The following is a 14,620-nucleotide window of genomic DNA, read 5'->3' as shown; positions in this document are numbered from 1 at the left end:
TTGCGGAGGCCTGTCTCGGTGGACTAGTCCATTGCGGAGGCCTGTCTCGGTGGACTAGTCCATTGCGGAGGCCTGTCTCGGTGGACTAGTCCATTGCGGAGGCCTGTCTCGGTGGACTAGTCCATTGCGGAGGCCTGTCTCGGTGGACTAGTCCATTGCGGAGGCCTGTCTCGGTGGACTAGTCCATTGCGGAGGCCTGTCTCGGTGGACTAGTCCATTGCGGAGGCCTGTCTCGGTGGACTAGTCCATTGCGGAGGCCTGTCTCGGTGGACTAGTCCATTGCGGAGGCCTGTCTCGGTGGACTAGTCCATTGCGGAGGCCTGTCTCGGTGGACTAGTCCATTGCGGAGGCCTGTCTCGGTGGACTAGTCCATTGCGGAGGCCTGTCTCGGTGGACTAGTCCATTGCGGAGGCCTGTCTCGGTGGACTAGTCCATTGCGGAGGCCTGTCTCGGTGGACTAGTCCATTGCGGAGGCCTGTCTCGGTGGACTAGTCCATTGCGGAGGCCTGTCTCGGTGGACTAGTCCATTGCGGAGGCCTGTCTCGGTGGACTAGTCCATTGCGGAGGCCTGTCTCGGTGGACTAGTCCATTGCGGAGGCCTGTCTCGGTGGACTAGTCCATTGCGGAGGCCTGTCTCGGTGGACTAGTCCATTGCGGAGGCCTGTCTCGGTGGACTAGTCCATTGCGGAGGCCTGTCTCGGTGGACTAGTCCATTGCGGAGGCCTGTCTCGGTGGACTAGTCCATTGCGGAGGCCTGTCTCGGTGGACTAGTCCATTGCGGAGGCCTGTCTCGGTGGACTAGTCCATTGCGGAGGCCTGTCTCGGTGGACTAGTCCATTGCGGAGGCCTGTCTCGGTGGACTAGTCCATTGCGGAGGCCTGTCTCGGTGGACTAGTCCATTGCGGAGGCCTGTCTCGGTGGACTAGTCCATTGCGGAGGCCTGTCTCGGTGGACTAGTCCATTGCGGAGGCCTGTCTCGGTGGACTAGTCCATTGCGGAGGCCTGTCTCGGTGGACTAGTCCATTGCGGAGGCCTGTCTCGGTGGACTAGTCCATTGCGGAGGCCTGTCTCGGTGGACTAGTCCATTGCGGAGGCCTGTCTCGGTGGACTAGTCCATTGCGGAGGCCTGTCTCGGTGGACTAGTCCATTGCGGAGGCCTGTCTCGGTGGACTAGTCCATTGCGGAGGCCTGTCTCGGTGGACTAGTCCATTGCGGAGGCCTGTCTCGGTGGACTAGTCCATTGCGGAGGCCTGTCTCGGTGGACTAGTCCATTGCGGAGGCCTGTCTCGGTGGACTAGTCCATTGCGGAGGCCTGTCTCGGTGGACTAGTCCATTGCGGAGGCCTGTCTCGGTGGACTAGTCCATTGCGGAGGCCTGTCTCGGTGGACTAGTCCATTGCGGAGGCCTGTCTCGGTGGACTAGTCCATTGCGGAGGCCTGTCTCGGTGGACTAGTCCATTGCGGAGGCCTGTCTCGGTGGACTAGTCCATTGCGGAGGCCTGTCTCGGTGGACTAGTCCATTGCGGAGGCCTGTCTCGGTGGACTAGTCCATTGCGGAGGCCTGTCTCGGTGGACTAGTCCATTGCGGAGGCCTGTCTCGGTGGACTAGTCCATTGCGGAGGCCTGTCTCGGTGGACTAGTCCATTGCGGAGGCCTGTCTCGGTGGACTAGTCCATTGCGGAGGCCTGTCTCGGTGGACTAGTCCATTGCGGAGGCCTGTCTCGGTGGACTAGTCCATTGCGGAGGCCTGTCTCGGTGGACTAGTCCATTGCGGAGGCCTGTCTCGGTGGACTAGTCCATTGCGGAGGCCTGTCTCGGTGGACTAGTCCATTGCGGAGGCCTGTCTCGGTGGACTAGTCCATTGCGGAGGCCTGTCTCGGTGGACTAGTCCATTGCGGAGGCCTGTCTCGGTGGACTAGTCCATTGCGGAGGCCTGTCTCGGTGGACTAGTCCATTGCGGAGGCCTGTCTCGGTGGACTAGTCCATTGCGGAGGCCTGTCTCGGTGGACTAGTCCATTGCGGAGGCCTGTCTCGGTGGACTAGTCCATTGCGGAGGCCTGTCTCGGTGGACTAGTCCATTGCGGAGGCCTGTCTCGGTGGACTAGTCCATTGCGGAGGCCTGTCTCGGTGGACTAGTCCATTGCGGAGGCCGCGGGGATGACACATCAGTATCACCAGCAGTAAATGTACAGTTACCATCATTTCTAATCTACAATGTTTGTTTGGTTATGGTAATTTCTGTTAATTCATTCAGTATATTATTATTCCAGTCTTACCGTTGTCATTGTAGGAGTGGACACGCTGTTTGTACAGCGAACGACCTAGGCTAGGCTAGGCTGTTTGGAGCGCTCCTGTCAATCTTGAGTAAGGACACACACCTGATTCCGCATATAGAAGTAGGACTAGTCTACCCGTGTCGGGACACTAGTCTACCCGTGTCGGGACACTAGTCTACCCGTGTCGGGACTACCCGTGTCGGGACTACCCGTGTCGGGACTACCCGTGTCGGGACTACCCGTGTCGGGACTACCCGTGTCGGGACTACCCGTGTCGGGACTACCCGTGTCGGGACTACCCGTGTCGGGACGCGGGACTACCCGTGTCGGGACACTAGTCTACCCGTGTCGGGACTACCCGTGTCGGGACTACCCGTGTCGGGACTACCCGTGTCGGGACTACCCGTGTCGGGACTACCCGGGACGCTAGTCTACCCGTGTCGGGACGCTAGTCTACCCGTGTCGGGACGCTAGTCTACCCGTGTCGGGACGCTAGTCTACCCGTGTCGGGACGCTAGTCTACCCGTGTCGGGACTACCCGTGTCGGGACGCTAGTCTACCCGTGTCGGGACACTAGTCTACCCGTGTCTACCCGTGTCGGGACGCTAGTCTACCCGTGTCGGGACGCTAGTCTACCCGTGTCGGGACTACCCGTGTCGGGACGCTAGTCTACCCGTGTCGGGACGCTAGTCTACCCGTGTCGGGACTACCCGTGTCGGGACGCTAGTCTACCCGTGTCGGGACTACCCGTGTCGGGACGCTAGTCTACCCGTGTCGGGACTACCCGTGTCGGGACGCTAGTCTACCCGTGTCGGGACGCTAGTCTACCCGTGTCGGGACACTAGTCTACCCGTGTCTACCCGTGTCGGGACGCTAGTCTACCCGTGTCGGGACGCTAGTCTACCCGTGTCGGGACGCTAGTCTACCCGTGTCGGGACGCTAGTCTACCCGTGTCGGGACGCTAGTCTACCCGTGTCGGGACGCTAGTCTACCCGTGTCGGGACGCTAGTCTACCCGTGTCGGGACGCTAGTCTACCCGTGTCGGGACACTAGTCTACCCGTGTCGGGACGCTACTCTACCCGTGTCGGGACACTAGTCTACCCGTGTCTACCCGTGTCGGGACGCTACTCTACCCGTGTCGGGACACTAGTCTACCCGTGTCTACCCGTGTCGGGACACTAGTCTACCCGTGTCGGGACGCTAGTCTACCCGTGTCGGGACGCTAGTCTACCCGTGTCGGGACGCTAGTCTACCCGTGTCGGGACGCTAGTCTACCCGTGTCGGGACGCTAGTCTACCCGTGTCGGGACGCTAGTCTACCCGTGTCGGGACGCTAGTCTACCCGTGTCGGGACGCTAGTCTACCCGTGTCGGGACGCTAGTCTACCCGTGTCGGGACGCTAGTCTACCCGTGTCGGGACGCTAGTCTACCCGTGTCGGGACGCTAGTCTACCCGTGTCGGGACGCTAGTCTACCCGTGTCGGGACGCTAGTCTACCCGTGTCGGGACTACCCGTGTCGGGTCTACCCGTGTCGGGACTACCCGTGTCGGGTCTACCCGTGTCGGGTCTACCCGTGTCGGGACACTAGTCTACCCGTGTCGGGACACTAGTCTACCCGTGTCGGGACACTAGTCTACCCGTGTCGGGACACTAGTCTACCCGTGTCGGGACACTAGTCTACCCGTGTCGGGACACTAGTCTACCCGTGTCGGGACACTAGTCTACCCGTGTCGGGACACTAGTCTACCCGTGTCGGGACACTAGTCTACCCGTGTCGGGACACTAGTCTACCCGTGTCGGGACTACCCGTGTCGGGACACTAGTCTACCCGTGTCGGGACTACCCGTGTCGGGACACTAGTCTACCAGGCCTGTGTGCAAATGGAGACCTATAAATGTGCCCATTTGGAGATCTGATAGTATTTCTGATAGTCTTAACTCATCACTGGGGAACTTCTCAAAGTCATTTTTTCATCGCCTCAAACAGCAAGTAAACCAAGTGTTTTTTTACATCCATTGAGAGTGACAATAGTTCCTCCAACGTGGCCTATTTGAAAAACATTTCCAGCTCTCTCCCTTTCGATAACCACTCAGCATGAAAGTGGGGAAACGATGTCATGAAATAGGCCTACTCAAATAGCCTACAGCCGTGTCTGTCTGTCCAGAGCTCACTGGCCCAAATAGCCTACAGCCGTGTCTGTCTGTCCAGAGCTCACTGGCCCAAATAGCCTACAGCCGTGTCTGTCTGTCCAGAGCTCACTGGCCCAAATAGCCTACAGCCGTGTCTGTCTGTACAGAGCTCACTGGCCCAAATAGCCTACAGCCGTGTCTGTCTGTCCAGAGCTCACTGGCCCAAATAGCCTACAGCCGTGTCTGTCTGTCCAGAGCTCACTGGCCCAAATAGCCTACAGCCGTGTCTGTCTGTCCAGAGCTCACTGGCCCAAATAGCCTACAGCCGTGTCTGTCTGTCCAGAGCTCACTGGCCCAAATAGCCTACAGCCGTGTCTGTCTGTCCAGAGCTCACTGGCCCAAATAGCCTACAGCCGTGTCTGTCTGTCCAGAGCTCACTGGCCCAAATAGCCTACAGCCGTGTCTGTCTGTCCAGAGCTCACTGACCCAAATAGCCTACAGCCGTGTCTGTCTGTCCAGAGCTCACTGGCCCTAATAGCCTACAGCCGTGTCTGTCTGTCCAGAGCTCACTGGCCCTAATAGCCTACAGCCGTGTCTGTCTGTCCAGAGCTCACTGGCCCAAATAGCCTACAGCCGTGTCTGTCTGTCCAGAGCTCACTGGCCCAAATAGCCTACAGCCGTGTCTGTCTGTCCAGAGCTCACTGGCCCAAATAGCCTACAGCCGTGTCTGTCTGTCCAGAGCTCACTGGCCCAAATAGCCTACAGCCGTGTCTGTCTGTCCAGAGCTCACTGGCCCAAATAGCCTACAGCCGTGTCTGTCTGTCCAGAGCTCACTGGCCCAAATAGCCTACAGCCGTGTCTGTCTGTCCAGAGCTCACTGGCCCAAATAGCCTACAGCCGTGTCTGTCTGTCCAGAGCTCACTGGCCCAAATAGCCTACAGCCGTGTCTGTCTGTCCAGAGCTCACTGGCCCAAATAGCCTACAGCCGTGTCTGTCTGTCCAGAGCTCACTGGCCCAAATAGCCTACAGCCGTGTCTGTCTGTCCAGAGCTCACTGGCCCAAATAGCCTACAGCCGTGTCTGTCTGTCCAGAGCTCACTGGCCCAAATAGCCTACAGCCGTGTCTGTCTGTCCAGAGCTCACTGGCCCAAATAGCCTACAGCCGTGTCTGTCTGTCCAGAGCTCACTGGCCCAAATAGCCTACAGCCGTGTCTGTCTGTCCAGAGCTCACTGGCCCAAATAGCCTACAGCCGTGTCTGTCTGTCCAGAGCTCACTGGCCCAAATAGCCTACAGCCGTGTCTGTCTGTCCAGAGCTCACTGGCCCAAATAGCCTACAGCCGTGTCTGTCTGTCCAGAGCTCACTGGCCCAAATAGCCTACAGCCGTGTCTGTCTGTCCAGAGCTCACTGGCCCAAATAGCCTACAGCCGTGTCTGTCTGTCCAGAGCTCACTGGCCCAAATAGCCTACAGCCGTGTCTGTCTGTCCAGAGCTCACTGGCCCAAATAGCCTACAGCCGTGTCTGTCTGTCCAGAGCTCACTGGCCCAAATAGCCTACAGCCGTGTCTGTCTGTCCAGAGCTCACTGGCCCAAATAGCCTACAGCCGTGTCTGTCTGTCCAGAGCTCACTGGCCCAAATAGCCTACAGCCGTGTCTGTCTGTCCAGAGCTCACTGGCCCAAATAGCCTACAGCCGTGTCTGTCTGTCCAGAGCTCACTGGCCCAAATAGCCTACAGCCGTGTCTGTCTGTCCAGAGCTCACTGGCCCAAATAGCCTACAGCCGTGTCTGTCTGTCCAGAGCTCACTGGCCCAAATAGCCTACAGCCGTGTCTGTCTGTCCAGAGCTCACTGGCCCAAATAGCCTACAGCCGTGTCTGTCTGTCCAGAGCTCACTGGCCCAAATAGCCTACAGCCGTGTCTGTCTGTCCAGAGCTCACTGGCCCAAATAGCCTACAGCCGTGTCTGTCTGTCCAGAGCTCACTGGCCCAAATAGCCTACAGCCGTGTCTGTCTGTCCAGAGCTCACTGGCCCAAATAGCCTACAGCCGTGTCTGTCTGTCCAGAGCTCACTGGCCCAAATAGCCTACAGCCGTGTCTGTCTGTCCAGAGCTCACTGGCCCAAATAGCCTACAGCCGTGTCTGTCTGTCCAGAGCTCACTGGCCTGTCCAGAGCTCACTAGCCTAGCCAGCCGTCTGTCCAGAGCTCGTGTCTGTCTGTCCAGAGCTCACTGGCCCAAATAGCCTACAGCCGTGTCTGTCTGTACAGAGCTCACTGGCCCAAATAGCCTACAGCCGTGTCTGTCTGTCCAGAACTCACTGGCCCAAATAGCCTACAGCCGTGTCTGTCTGTACAGAGCTCACTGGCCCAAATAGCCTACAGCCGTGTCTGTCTGTCCAGAACTCACTGGCCCAGGAAACTCTTGAGGGCTCAGAACATTTGATACAATGTTTCCAGTTTTCTAGCATGAGCTTTGGCTGGACTAGGTTGATAGTTGATACAATGTTTCCAGTTTTCTAGCATGAGCTTTGACTGGACTAGGTTGATAGTTGATACAATGTTTCCAGTTTTCTAGCATGAGCTTTGGCTGAACTAGGTTGATAGTTGATACAATGTTTCCAGTTTTCTAGCATGAGCTTTGGCTGGACTAGGTTGATAGTTGATACAATGTTTCCAGTTTTCTAGCATGAGCTTTGGCTGGACTAAGTTGATAGTTGATACAATGTTTCCAGTTTTCTAGCATGAGCTTTGGCTGGACTAAGTTGATAGTTGATACAATGTTTCCAGTTTTCTAGCATGAGCTTTGACTGGACTAGGTTGATAGTTGATACAATGTTTCCAGTTTTCTAGCATGAGCTTTGACTGGACTAGGTTGATAGTTGATACAATGTTTCTAGTTTTCTAGCATGAGCTTTGGCTGAACTAGGTTGATAGTTGATACAATGTTTCCAGTTTTCTAGCATGAGCTTTGGCTGGACTAGGTTGATAGTTGATACAATGTTTCCAGTTTTCTAGCATGAGCTTTGGCCGGACTAAGTTGATACAATGTTTCCAGTTTTCTAGCATGAGCTTTGACTGGACTAGGTTGATAGTTGATACAATGTTTCCAGTTTTCTAGCATGAGCTTTGACTGGACTAGGTTGATAGTTGATACAATGTTTCTAGTTTTCTAGCATGAGCTTTGGCTGAACTAGGTTGATAGTTGATACAATGTTTCCAGTTTTCTAGCATGAGCTTTGGCTGGACTAGGTTGATAGTTGATACAATGTTTCCAGTTTTCTAGCATGAGCTTTGACTGGACTAGGTTGATAGTTGATACAATGTTTCCAGTTTTCTAGCATGAGCTTTGACTGGACTAGGTTGATAGTTGATACAATGTTTCCAGTTTTCTAGCATGAGCTTTGACTGGACTAGGTTGATAGTTGATACAATGTTTCCAGTTTTCTAGCATGAGCTTTGGCTGGACTAGGTTGATAGTTGATACAATGTTTCCAGTTTTCTAGCATGAGCTTTGGCCGGACTAGGTTGATACAATGTTTCCAGTTTTCTAGCATGAGCTTTGACTGGACTAGGTTGATAGTTGATACAATGTTTCCAGTTTTCTAGCATGAGCTTTGACTGGACTAGGTTGATAGTTGATACAATGTTTCTAGTTTTCTAGCATGAGCTTTGGCTGAACTAGGTTGATAGTTGATACAATGTTTCCAGTTTTCTAGCATGAGCTTTGGCTGGACTAGGTTGATAGTTGATACAATGTTTCCAGTTTTCTAGCATGAGCTTTGACTGGACTAGGTTGATAGTTGATACAATGTTTCCAGTTTTCTAGCATGAGCTTTGACTGGACTAGGTTGATAGTTGATACAATGTTTCCAGTTTTCTAGCATGAGCTTTGACTGGACTAGGTTGATAGTTGATACAATGTTTCCAGTTTTCTAGCATGAGCTTTGGCTGGACTAGGTTGATAGTTGATACAATGTTTCCAGTTTTCTAGCATGAGCTTTGGCTGGACTAGGTTGATAGTTGATACAATGTTTCCAGTTTTCTAGCATGAGCTTTGACTGGACTAGGTTGATAGTTGATACAATGTTTCCAGTTTTCTAGCATGAGCTTTGGCTGGACTAGGTTGATAGTTGATACAATGTTTCCAGTTCCTTCCAGACAGGCCATGTGTAGCCAATGTGATTTATAGGATCATTATTTTCAGCAGGAGATTGTCTACCTGCAGTCTGCAATATTTTTATTTGTTGATTTGTTGGCTTTTATGTAGACTATTTTTACATAGTTGGTAATGGAAGATACTTTTAGATTCATATCATTTTGATTTAATATTGATTAACCACATGACATTGATTTTGACATATGAAGACCTTTATTATAAATTCGATAACTGTTCCACGACAATGTGCAGATGAAAATCATTACTGACACGCAGATCAGTAGAACTGGTAGGATGACTTGGCACTCCAAATGAAATGGTAGGATAACTTGGCACTCCAAATGGAACAGTAGAAATGGTAGGATGACTTGGCACTCCAAATGAAATGGTAGGATAACTTGGCACTCCAGATGAAATGGTAGGATAACTTGGCACTCCAGATGAAATGGTAGGATAACTTGGCACTCTAAATGAAATGGTAGGATAACTTGGCACTCCAAATAAAATGGTAGGATAACTTGGCACTCCAAATGAAATGGTAGGATAACTTGGCACTCCAAATGAAATGGTAGGATAACTTGGCACTCTAAATGAAATGGTAGGATAACTTGGCACTCCAAATGAAATGGTAGGATAACTTGGCACTCCAAATGGAACAGTAGAAATGGTAGGATGACTTGGCACTCCAAATGAAATGGTAGGATAACTTGGCACTCCAGATGAAATGGTAGGATAACTTGGCACTCCAGATGAAATGGTAGGATAACTTGGCACTCCAGATGAAATGGTAGGATAACTTGGCACTCCAAATGAAATGGTAGGATAACTTGGCACACCAAATGGATCAGTAGAAATGGTAGGATAACTTGGCACTCCAGATGAAATGGTAGGATAACTTGGCACTCTAAATGAAATGGTAGGATAACTTGGCACTCCAAATAAAATGGTAGGATAACTTGGCACACCAAATGGATCAGTAGAAATGGTAGGATAACTTGACACCCCAAATGGATTAGTAGAAATAGTAGGATAACTTGGCACTCCAAATGAAATGGTAGGATAACTTGGCACACCAAATGGATCAGTAGAAATGGTAGGATGACTTGGCACTCCAAATGGATCAGTAGAAATGGTAGGATAACTTGGCACTCCAAATGAAATGGTAGGATAACTTGGCACCACAAATGGATCAGTAGAAATGGTAGGATGACTTGGCACTCCAAATGGATCAGTAGAAATGGTAGGATGACTTGGCACTCCAAATGGATTAGTAGAAATGGTAGGATGACTTTGCACTCCAAATGGAACAGTAGAAATGGTAGGATGACTTGGCACTCCAAATGGAACAGTAGAAATGGTAGGATGACTTGGCACTCCAAATGAAATGGTAGGATAACTTGGCACACCAAATGGATCAGTAGAAATGGTAGGATGACTTGGCACTCCAAATGGATCAGTAGAAATGGTAGGATAACTTGGCACTCCAAATGGAACAGTAGAAATGGTAGGATAACTTGGCAGTAGAAATGGTAGGATACCTTGGCACCCCATATGGAACAGTAGAAATGGTAGGATGACTTGGCACTCCAAATGGATCAGTAGAAATGGTAGGATGACTTGGCACTCCAAATGGATCAGTAGAAATGGTAGGATGACTTGGCACTCCAGATGAAATGGTAGGATAACTTGGCACTCCAAATGAAATGGTAGGATAACTTGGCACTCCAAATGGATCAGTAGAAATGGTAGGATGACTTGGCACTCCAAATGAAATGGTAGGATGACTTGGCACTCCAGATGAAATTGTAGGATAACTTGGCACTCCAAATGGATCAGTAGAAATGGTAGGATGACTTGGCACTCCAAATGAAATGGTAGGATAACTTGGCACAACAAATGGATCAGTAGAAATGGTAGGATAACTTGGCACCCCAAATGGATCAGTAGAAATGGTAGGATAACTTGGCACTCCAAATGAAATGGTAGGATAACTTGGCACTCCAAATGGAACAGTAGAAATGGTAGGAAAACTTGGCACTCCAAATGGATCAGTAGAAATGGTAGGATAACTTGGCACCCCAAATGGATCAGTAGAAATGGTAGGATAACTTGGCACCCCAAATGGAATGGTAGGATAACTTGGCACTCCAAATGAAATGGTAGGATAACTTGGCACTCCAAATGAAATGGTAGGATAACTTGGCACCCCAAATGGAATGGTAGGATAACTTGGCACCCCAAATGGAATGGTAGGATGACTTGGCACTCCAAATGGAAAAGGTTGCTGACCGCTGGTGTAGCCTGTTACTGGCAACGTCAGAAACAAAATGGCAGAATCTGCGAAGGCCTGCAGCAGCAGGAGGAAGAAGAGGAGGGAACAAGGTTTTTTTTCTGCTGGTCGGGGTATATTGATCTCTGGCTCCCTCTTTAGTAATTTCTGTGTCTTCATTTTGTATATCTGTGCTTAAAGCATCAGACGAGCTCAGTTGGCCTGTTCAGTTACGCTGGTTCTGCTTGGCTGTCCCAGTATGGTTTGGTACCTCTGGCCCAGTATGGTTTGGTACCTCTGGCCCAGTATGGTTTGGTACCTCTGGCCCAGTATGGTTTGGTACCTCTGGCCCAGTATGGTTTGGTACCTCTGGCCCAGTATGGTTTGGTACCTCTGGCCCAGTATGGTTTGGTACCTCTGGCCCAGTATCGTTTGGTACCTCTGGCCCAGTATGGTTTGGTACCTCTGGCCCAGTATGGTTTGGTACCTCTGGCCCAGTATGGTTTGGTACCTCTGGCCCAGTATGGTTCGGTACCTCTGGCCCAGTATGGTTCGGTACCTCTGGCCCAGTATGGTTCGGTACCTCTGGCCCAGTATGGTTCGGTACCTCTGGCCCAGTATGGTTCGGTACCTCTGGCCCAGTATGGTTCGGTACCTCTGGCCCAGTATGGTTCGGTACCTCTGGCCCAGTGTGGTTCGGTACCTCTGGCCCAGTGTGGTTCGGTACCTCTGGCCCAGTATGGTTTGGTACCTCTGGCCCAGTATGGTTCGGTACCTCTGGCCCAGTATGGTTCGGTACCTCTGGCCCAGTATGGTTTGGTACCTCTGGCCCAGTGTGGTTTGGTACCTCTGGCCCAGTGTGGTTTGGTACCTCTGGCCCAGTGTGGTTTGGTACCTCTGGCCCAGTATGGTTCGGTACCTCTGGCCCAGTGTGGTTTGGTACCTCTGGCCCAGTGTGGTTCGGTACCACTGGTTCAGCATGGAGCACTTTCAACACCAAGGGTCATGGGTTCGATTCCCGCTGACTCAAGTACTGTGCTTAATTCCATGAAGATGTTCCTTCTGCCCTCTTTTACTCCCCTTCGTACATTTGATGGGATTGGATTTTGTGCAAGCATTACTGCAGGTAACTGGGTAGAGACCGGCATTACTGCAGGTAACTGGGTAGAGACCGGCATTACTGCAGGTAACTGGGTAGAGACCGGCATTACTGCAGGTAACTGGGTAGAGACCGGCATTACTGCAGGTAACTGGGTAGAGACCGGCATTACTGCAGGTAACTGGGTAGAGACCGGCATTACTGCAGGTAACTGGGTAGAGACCGGCATTACTGCAGGTAACTGGGTAGAGACCGGCATTACTGCAGGTAACTGGGTGGAGCCAGTCGGAGGGTGAGTTAACGAAGGAAGCATCTTGCCAGAATGAAACACAGCCCTGTTCTTTAAGATATAATATAAGGATTAAAATATAGAAAATCTGACCAGAGTATGTTTCCTACCTCTTCCTACCCACATAGGAAAATAAGATGGCTGGCTAAATATTGCAGGGGAGAAAAATATTTGATCCCCCTTTGCTGATTTTGTATGTTGCCCGCTGACAAAGAAATGATCTGTCTATAATTTTAATGGTAGACTTACGTACAAAATCCTCAAGGGGATCAAATACTTTTTTCCCCCATCACTGTAAATGTAAGGAAGGTCAAATATAAGTGTTTTGTGTAGTACATATGAAGTCTAATAATAATAACTCCTCTCTCTCTTTCCCTCTCTCTCTCTCTCTCTCTCTCTCTCTCTCTCTCTCTCTCTCTCTCTCTCTCTCTCTCTCTCTCTCTCTCTCTCTCTCTCTCTCTCTCTCTGGCTCTCTGGCTCTCTGGCTCTCTGGCTCTCTGTCTCTGGCTCTCTCTCTCTCTGTCTCTGGCTCTCTCTCTCTCTGTCTCTCTCTCTGTCTCTCTCTCTGTCTCTCTCTCTGTCTCTCTCTCTGTCTCTCTCTCTGTCTCTCTCTCTGTCTCTCTCTCTGTCTCTCTCTCTGTCTCTCTCTCTGTCTCTCTCTCTGTCTCTCTCTCTGTCTCTCTCCTGTTGTGTAGCTCTGGGAGCTGTTCTACAAGCTGTGTTTTATCTACACCTACATCGCCCCCTGGCAGATCACCTGGGGGTCGGCCTTTCACGCCTTCGCCCAGCCCTTCGCTGTGCCTCGTATCCTTTGTGTTTTTTACTGTGGTTAGATGGACCTCTCACGTGATTTCTACTGTCAAGACTATTTACGTGGTCAGATGGACCTCCCACGTGATCTCTACTGGCAAGACTATTTACTGTGGTTAGATGGACCTCTCACGTGATTTCTACTACTTCTCATGTTGATCATGTCCTGAATATAGAATAGATGTTAATTTAGCTGAGAGTAGGACTTGCCGTGTCTCGGATTTATCTTTTTAAGGTTTTGTGAGGTGTGTAAATCTCCTTGACGCCCCACTCTCTCCCAGACTCTGCCATGCTGTTTGTTCAGGCTGTAGTGTCGGCTGTCCTCTCTACTCCTCTCAACCCTTTCCTGGGCAGCGCCATCTTCATCACCTCCTACGTCAGACCTGTCAAGTTCTGGGAGAGAGACTACAAGTAATGATCTCTCTGATACTAGTCTGTCGCTGTCTGTCTGTCAAGCTGTTTTTCTGTCGCTCTCTCTCTCTCTCTCTCTCTCTCTCTCTCTCTCTCTCTCTCTCTCTCTCTCTCTCTCTCTCTGTCTCTGTCTCTGTCTCTGTCTCTGTCTCTGTCTCTGTCTCTGTCTCTGTCTGTCTAGTCATTTTACTCCTCTTGGTAGATGTGTGTCGGTAGTATCAGTCAGAGTGAATTTCTGATTGATCTGTTCTCAGCACTAAGAGAGTGGATCACTCCAACACCAGACTGGCTTCTCAACTGGACAGAAACCCAGGTGGGTGGAATCTCTCTCTGTCTCGGCATTTACATGACATGTTAGTCATTTATCAGACTCTCTTATCCACTTCATTCATCTTCAGATAGCTAGGTGAGACAACCACATATCACAGTAGTTAGTATATTCAGATAGCTAGGTGAGACAACCACATATCACAGTAGTTAGTATATTCAGATAGCTAGGTGGGACAACCACATATCACAGTAGTTAGTATATTTATCGTCAGATAGCTAGGTGAGACAACCACATATCACAGTAGTTTGTATATTCAGATAGCTAGGTGAGACAACCACATATCACAGTAGTTAGTATATTCAGATAGCTAGGTGGGACAACCACATATCACAGTAGTTAGTATATTCAGATAGCTAGGTGAGACAACCACATATCACAGTAGTTAGTATATTCAGATCGCTAGGTGAGACAACCACATATCACAGTAGTTAGTATATTCAGATAGCTAGGTGAGACAACCACATATCACAGTAGTTAGTATATTCAGATAGCTAGGTGGACAACCACATATCACAGTAGTTAGTATATTCAGATAGCTAGGTGGGACAACCACATATCACAGTAGTTAGTATATTCAGATAGCTAGGTGAGACAACCACATATCACAGTAGTTAGTATATTCAGATAGCTAGGTGGGACAACCACATATCACAGTAGTTAGTATATTCAGATAGCTAGGTGAGACAACCACATATCACAGTAGTTAGTATATTCAGATAGCTAGGTGGGACAACCACATATCACAGTAGTTAGTATATTTATCGTCAGATAGCTAGGTGAGACAACCACATATCACAGTAGTTAGTATATTCAGATGGCTAGGTGGGACAACCACATATCACAGTAGTTAGTATATT

The 14,620-nt window shown here is 50.4% G+C and overlaps 1 protein-coding gene across 1 annotated transcript in view; it reads left to right on the top strand.

Annotated features, from left to right (window-relative positions):
* The window catches only part of LOC124027649 (pecanex-like protein 1), a gene marked incomplete at its 3' end in the record, with an annotated part of 39,066 nt that overhangs the window by 16,397 nt on the left and 8,049 nt on the right, over window positions 1–14,620 (top strand). The window contains 3 exon segments of the mRNA XM_046340011.1: window positions 12,907–13,015; window positions 13,303–13,432; window positions 13,687–13,745. Of these exon segments, the coding sequence (XP_046195967.1) occupies window positions 12,907–13,015; window positions 13,303–13,432; window positions 13,687–13,745 (298 nt within the window).

The sequence above is a fragment of the Oncorhynchus gorbuscha genome, unplaced genomic scaffold (genome assembly GCF_021184085.1).
Source record: "Oncorhynchus gorbuscha isolate QuinsamMale2020 ecotype Even-year unplaced genomic scaffold, OgorEven_v1.0 Un_scaffold_3426, whole genome shotgun sequence".
Classification (NCBI taxonomy): Eukaryota; Metazoa; Chordata; class Actinopteri; order Salmoniformes; family Salmonidae; genus Oncorhynchus; species Oncorhynchus gorbuscha.
The sequence above is the reverse complement of the archived record's forward strand: the minus strand, read 5'-3'. Positions and strand labels throughout refer to the sequence as shown.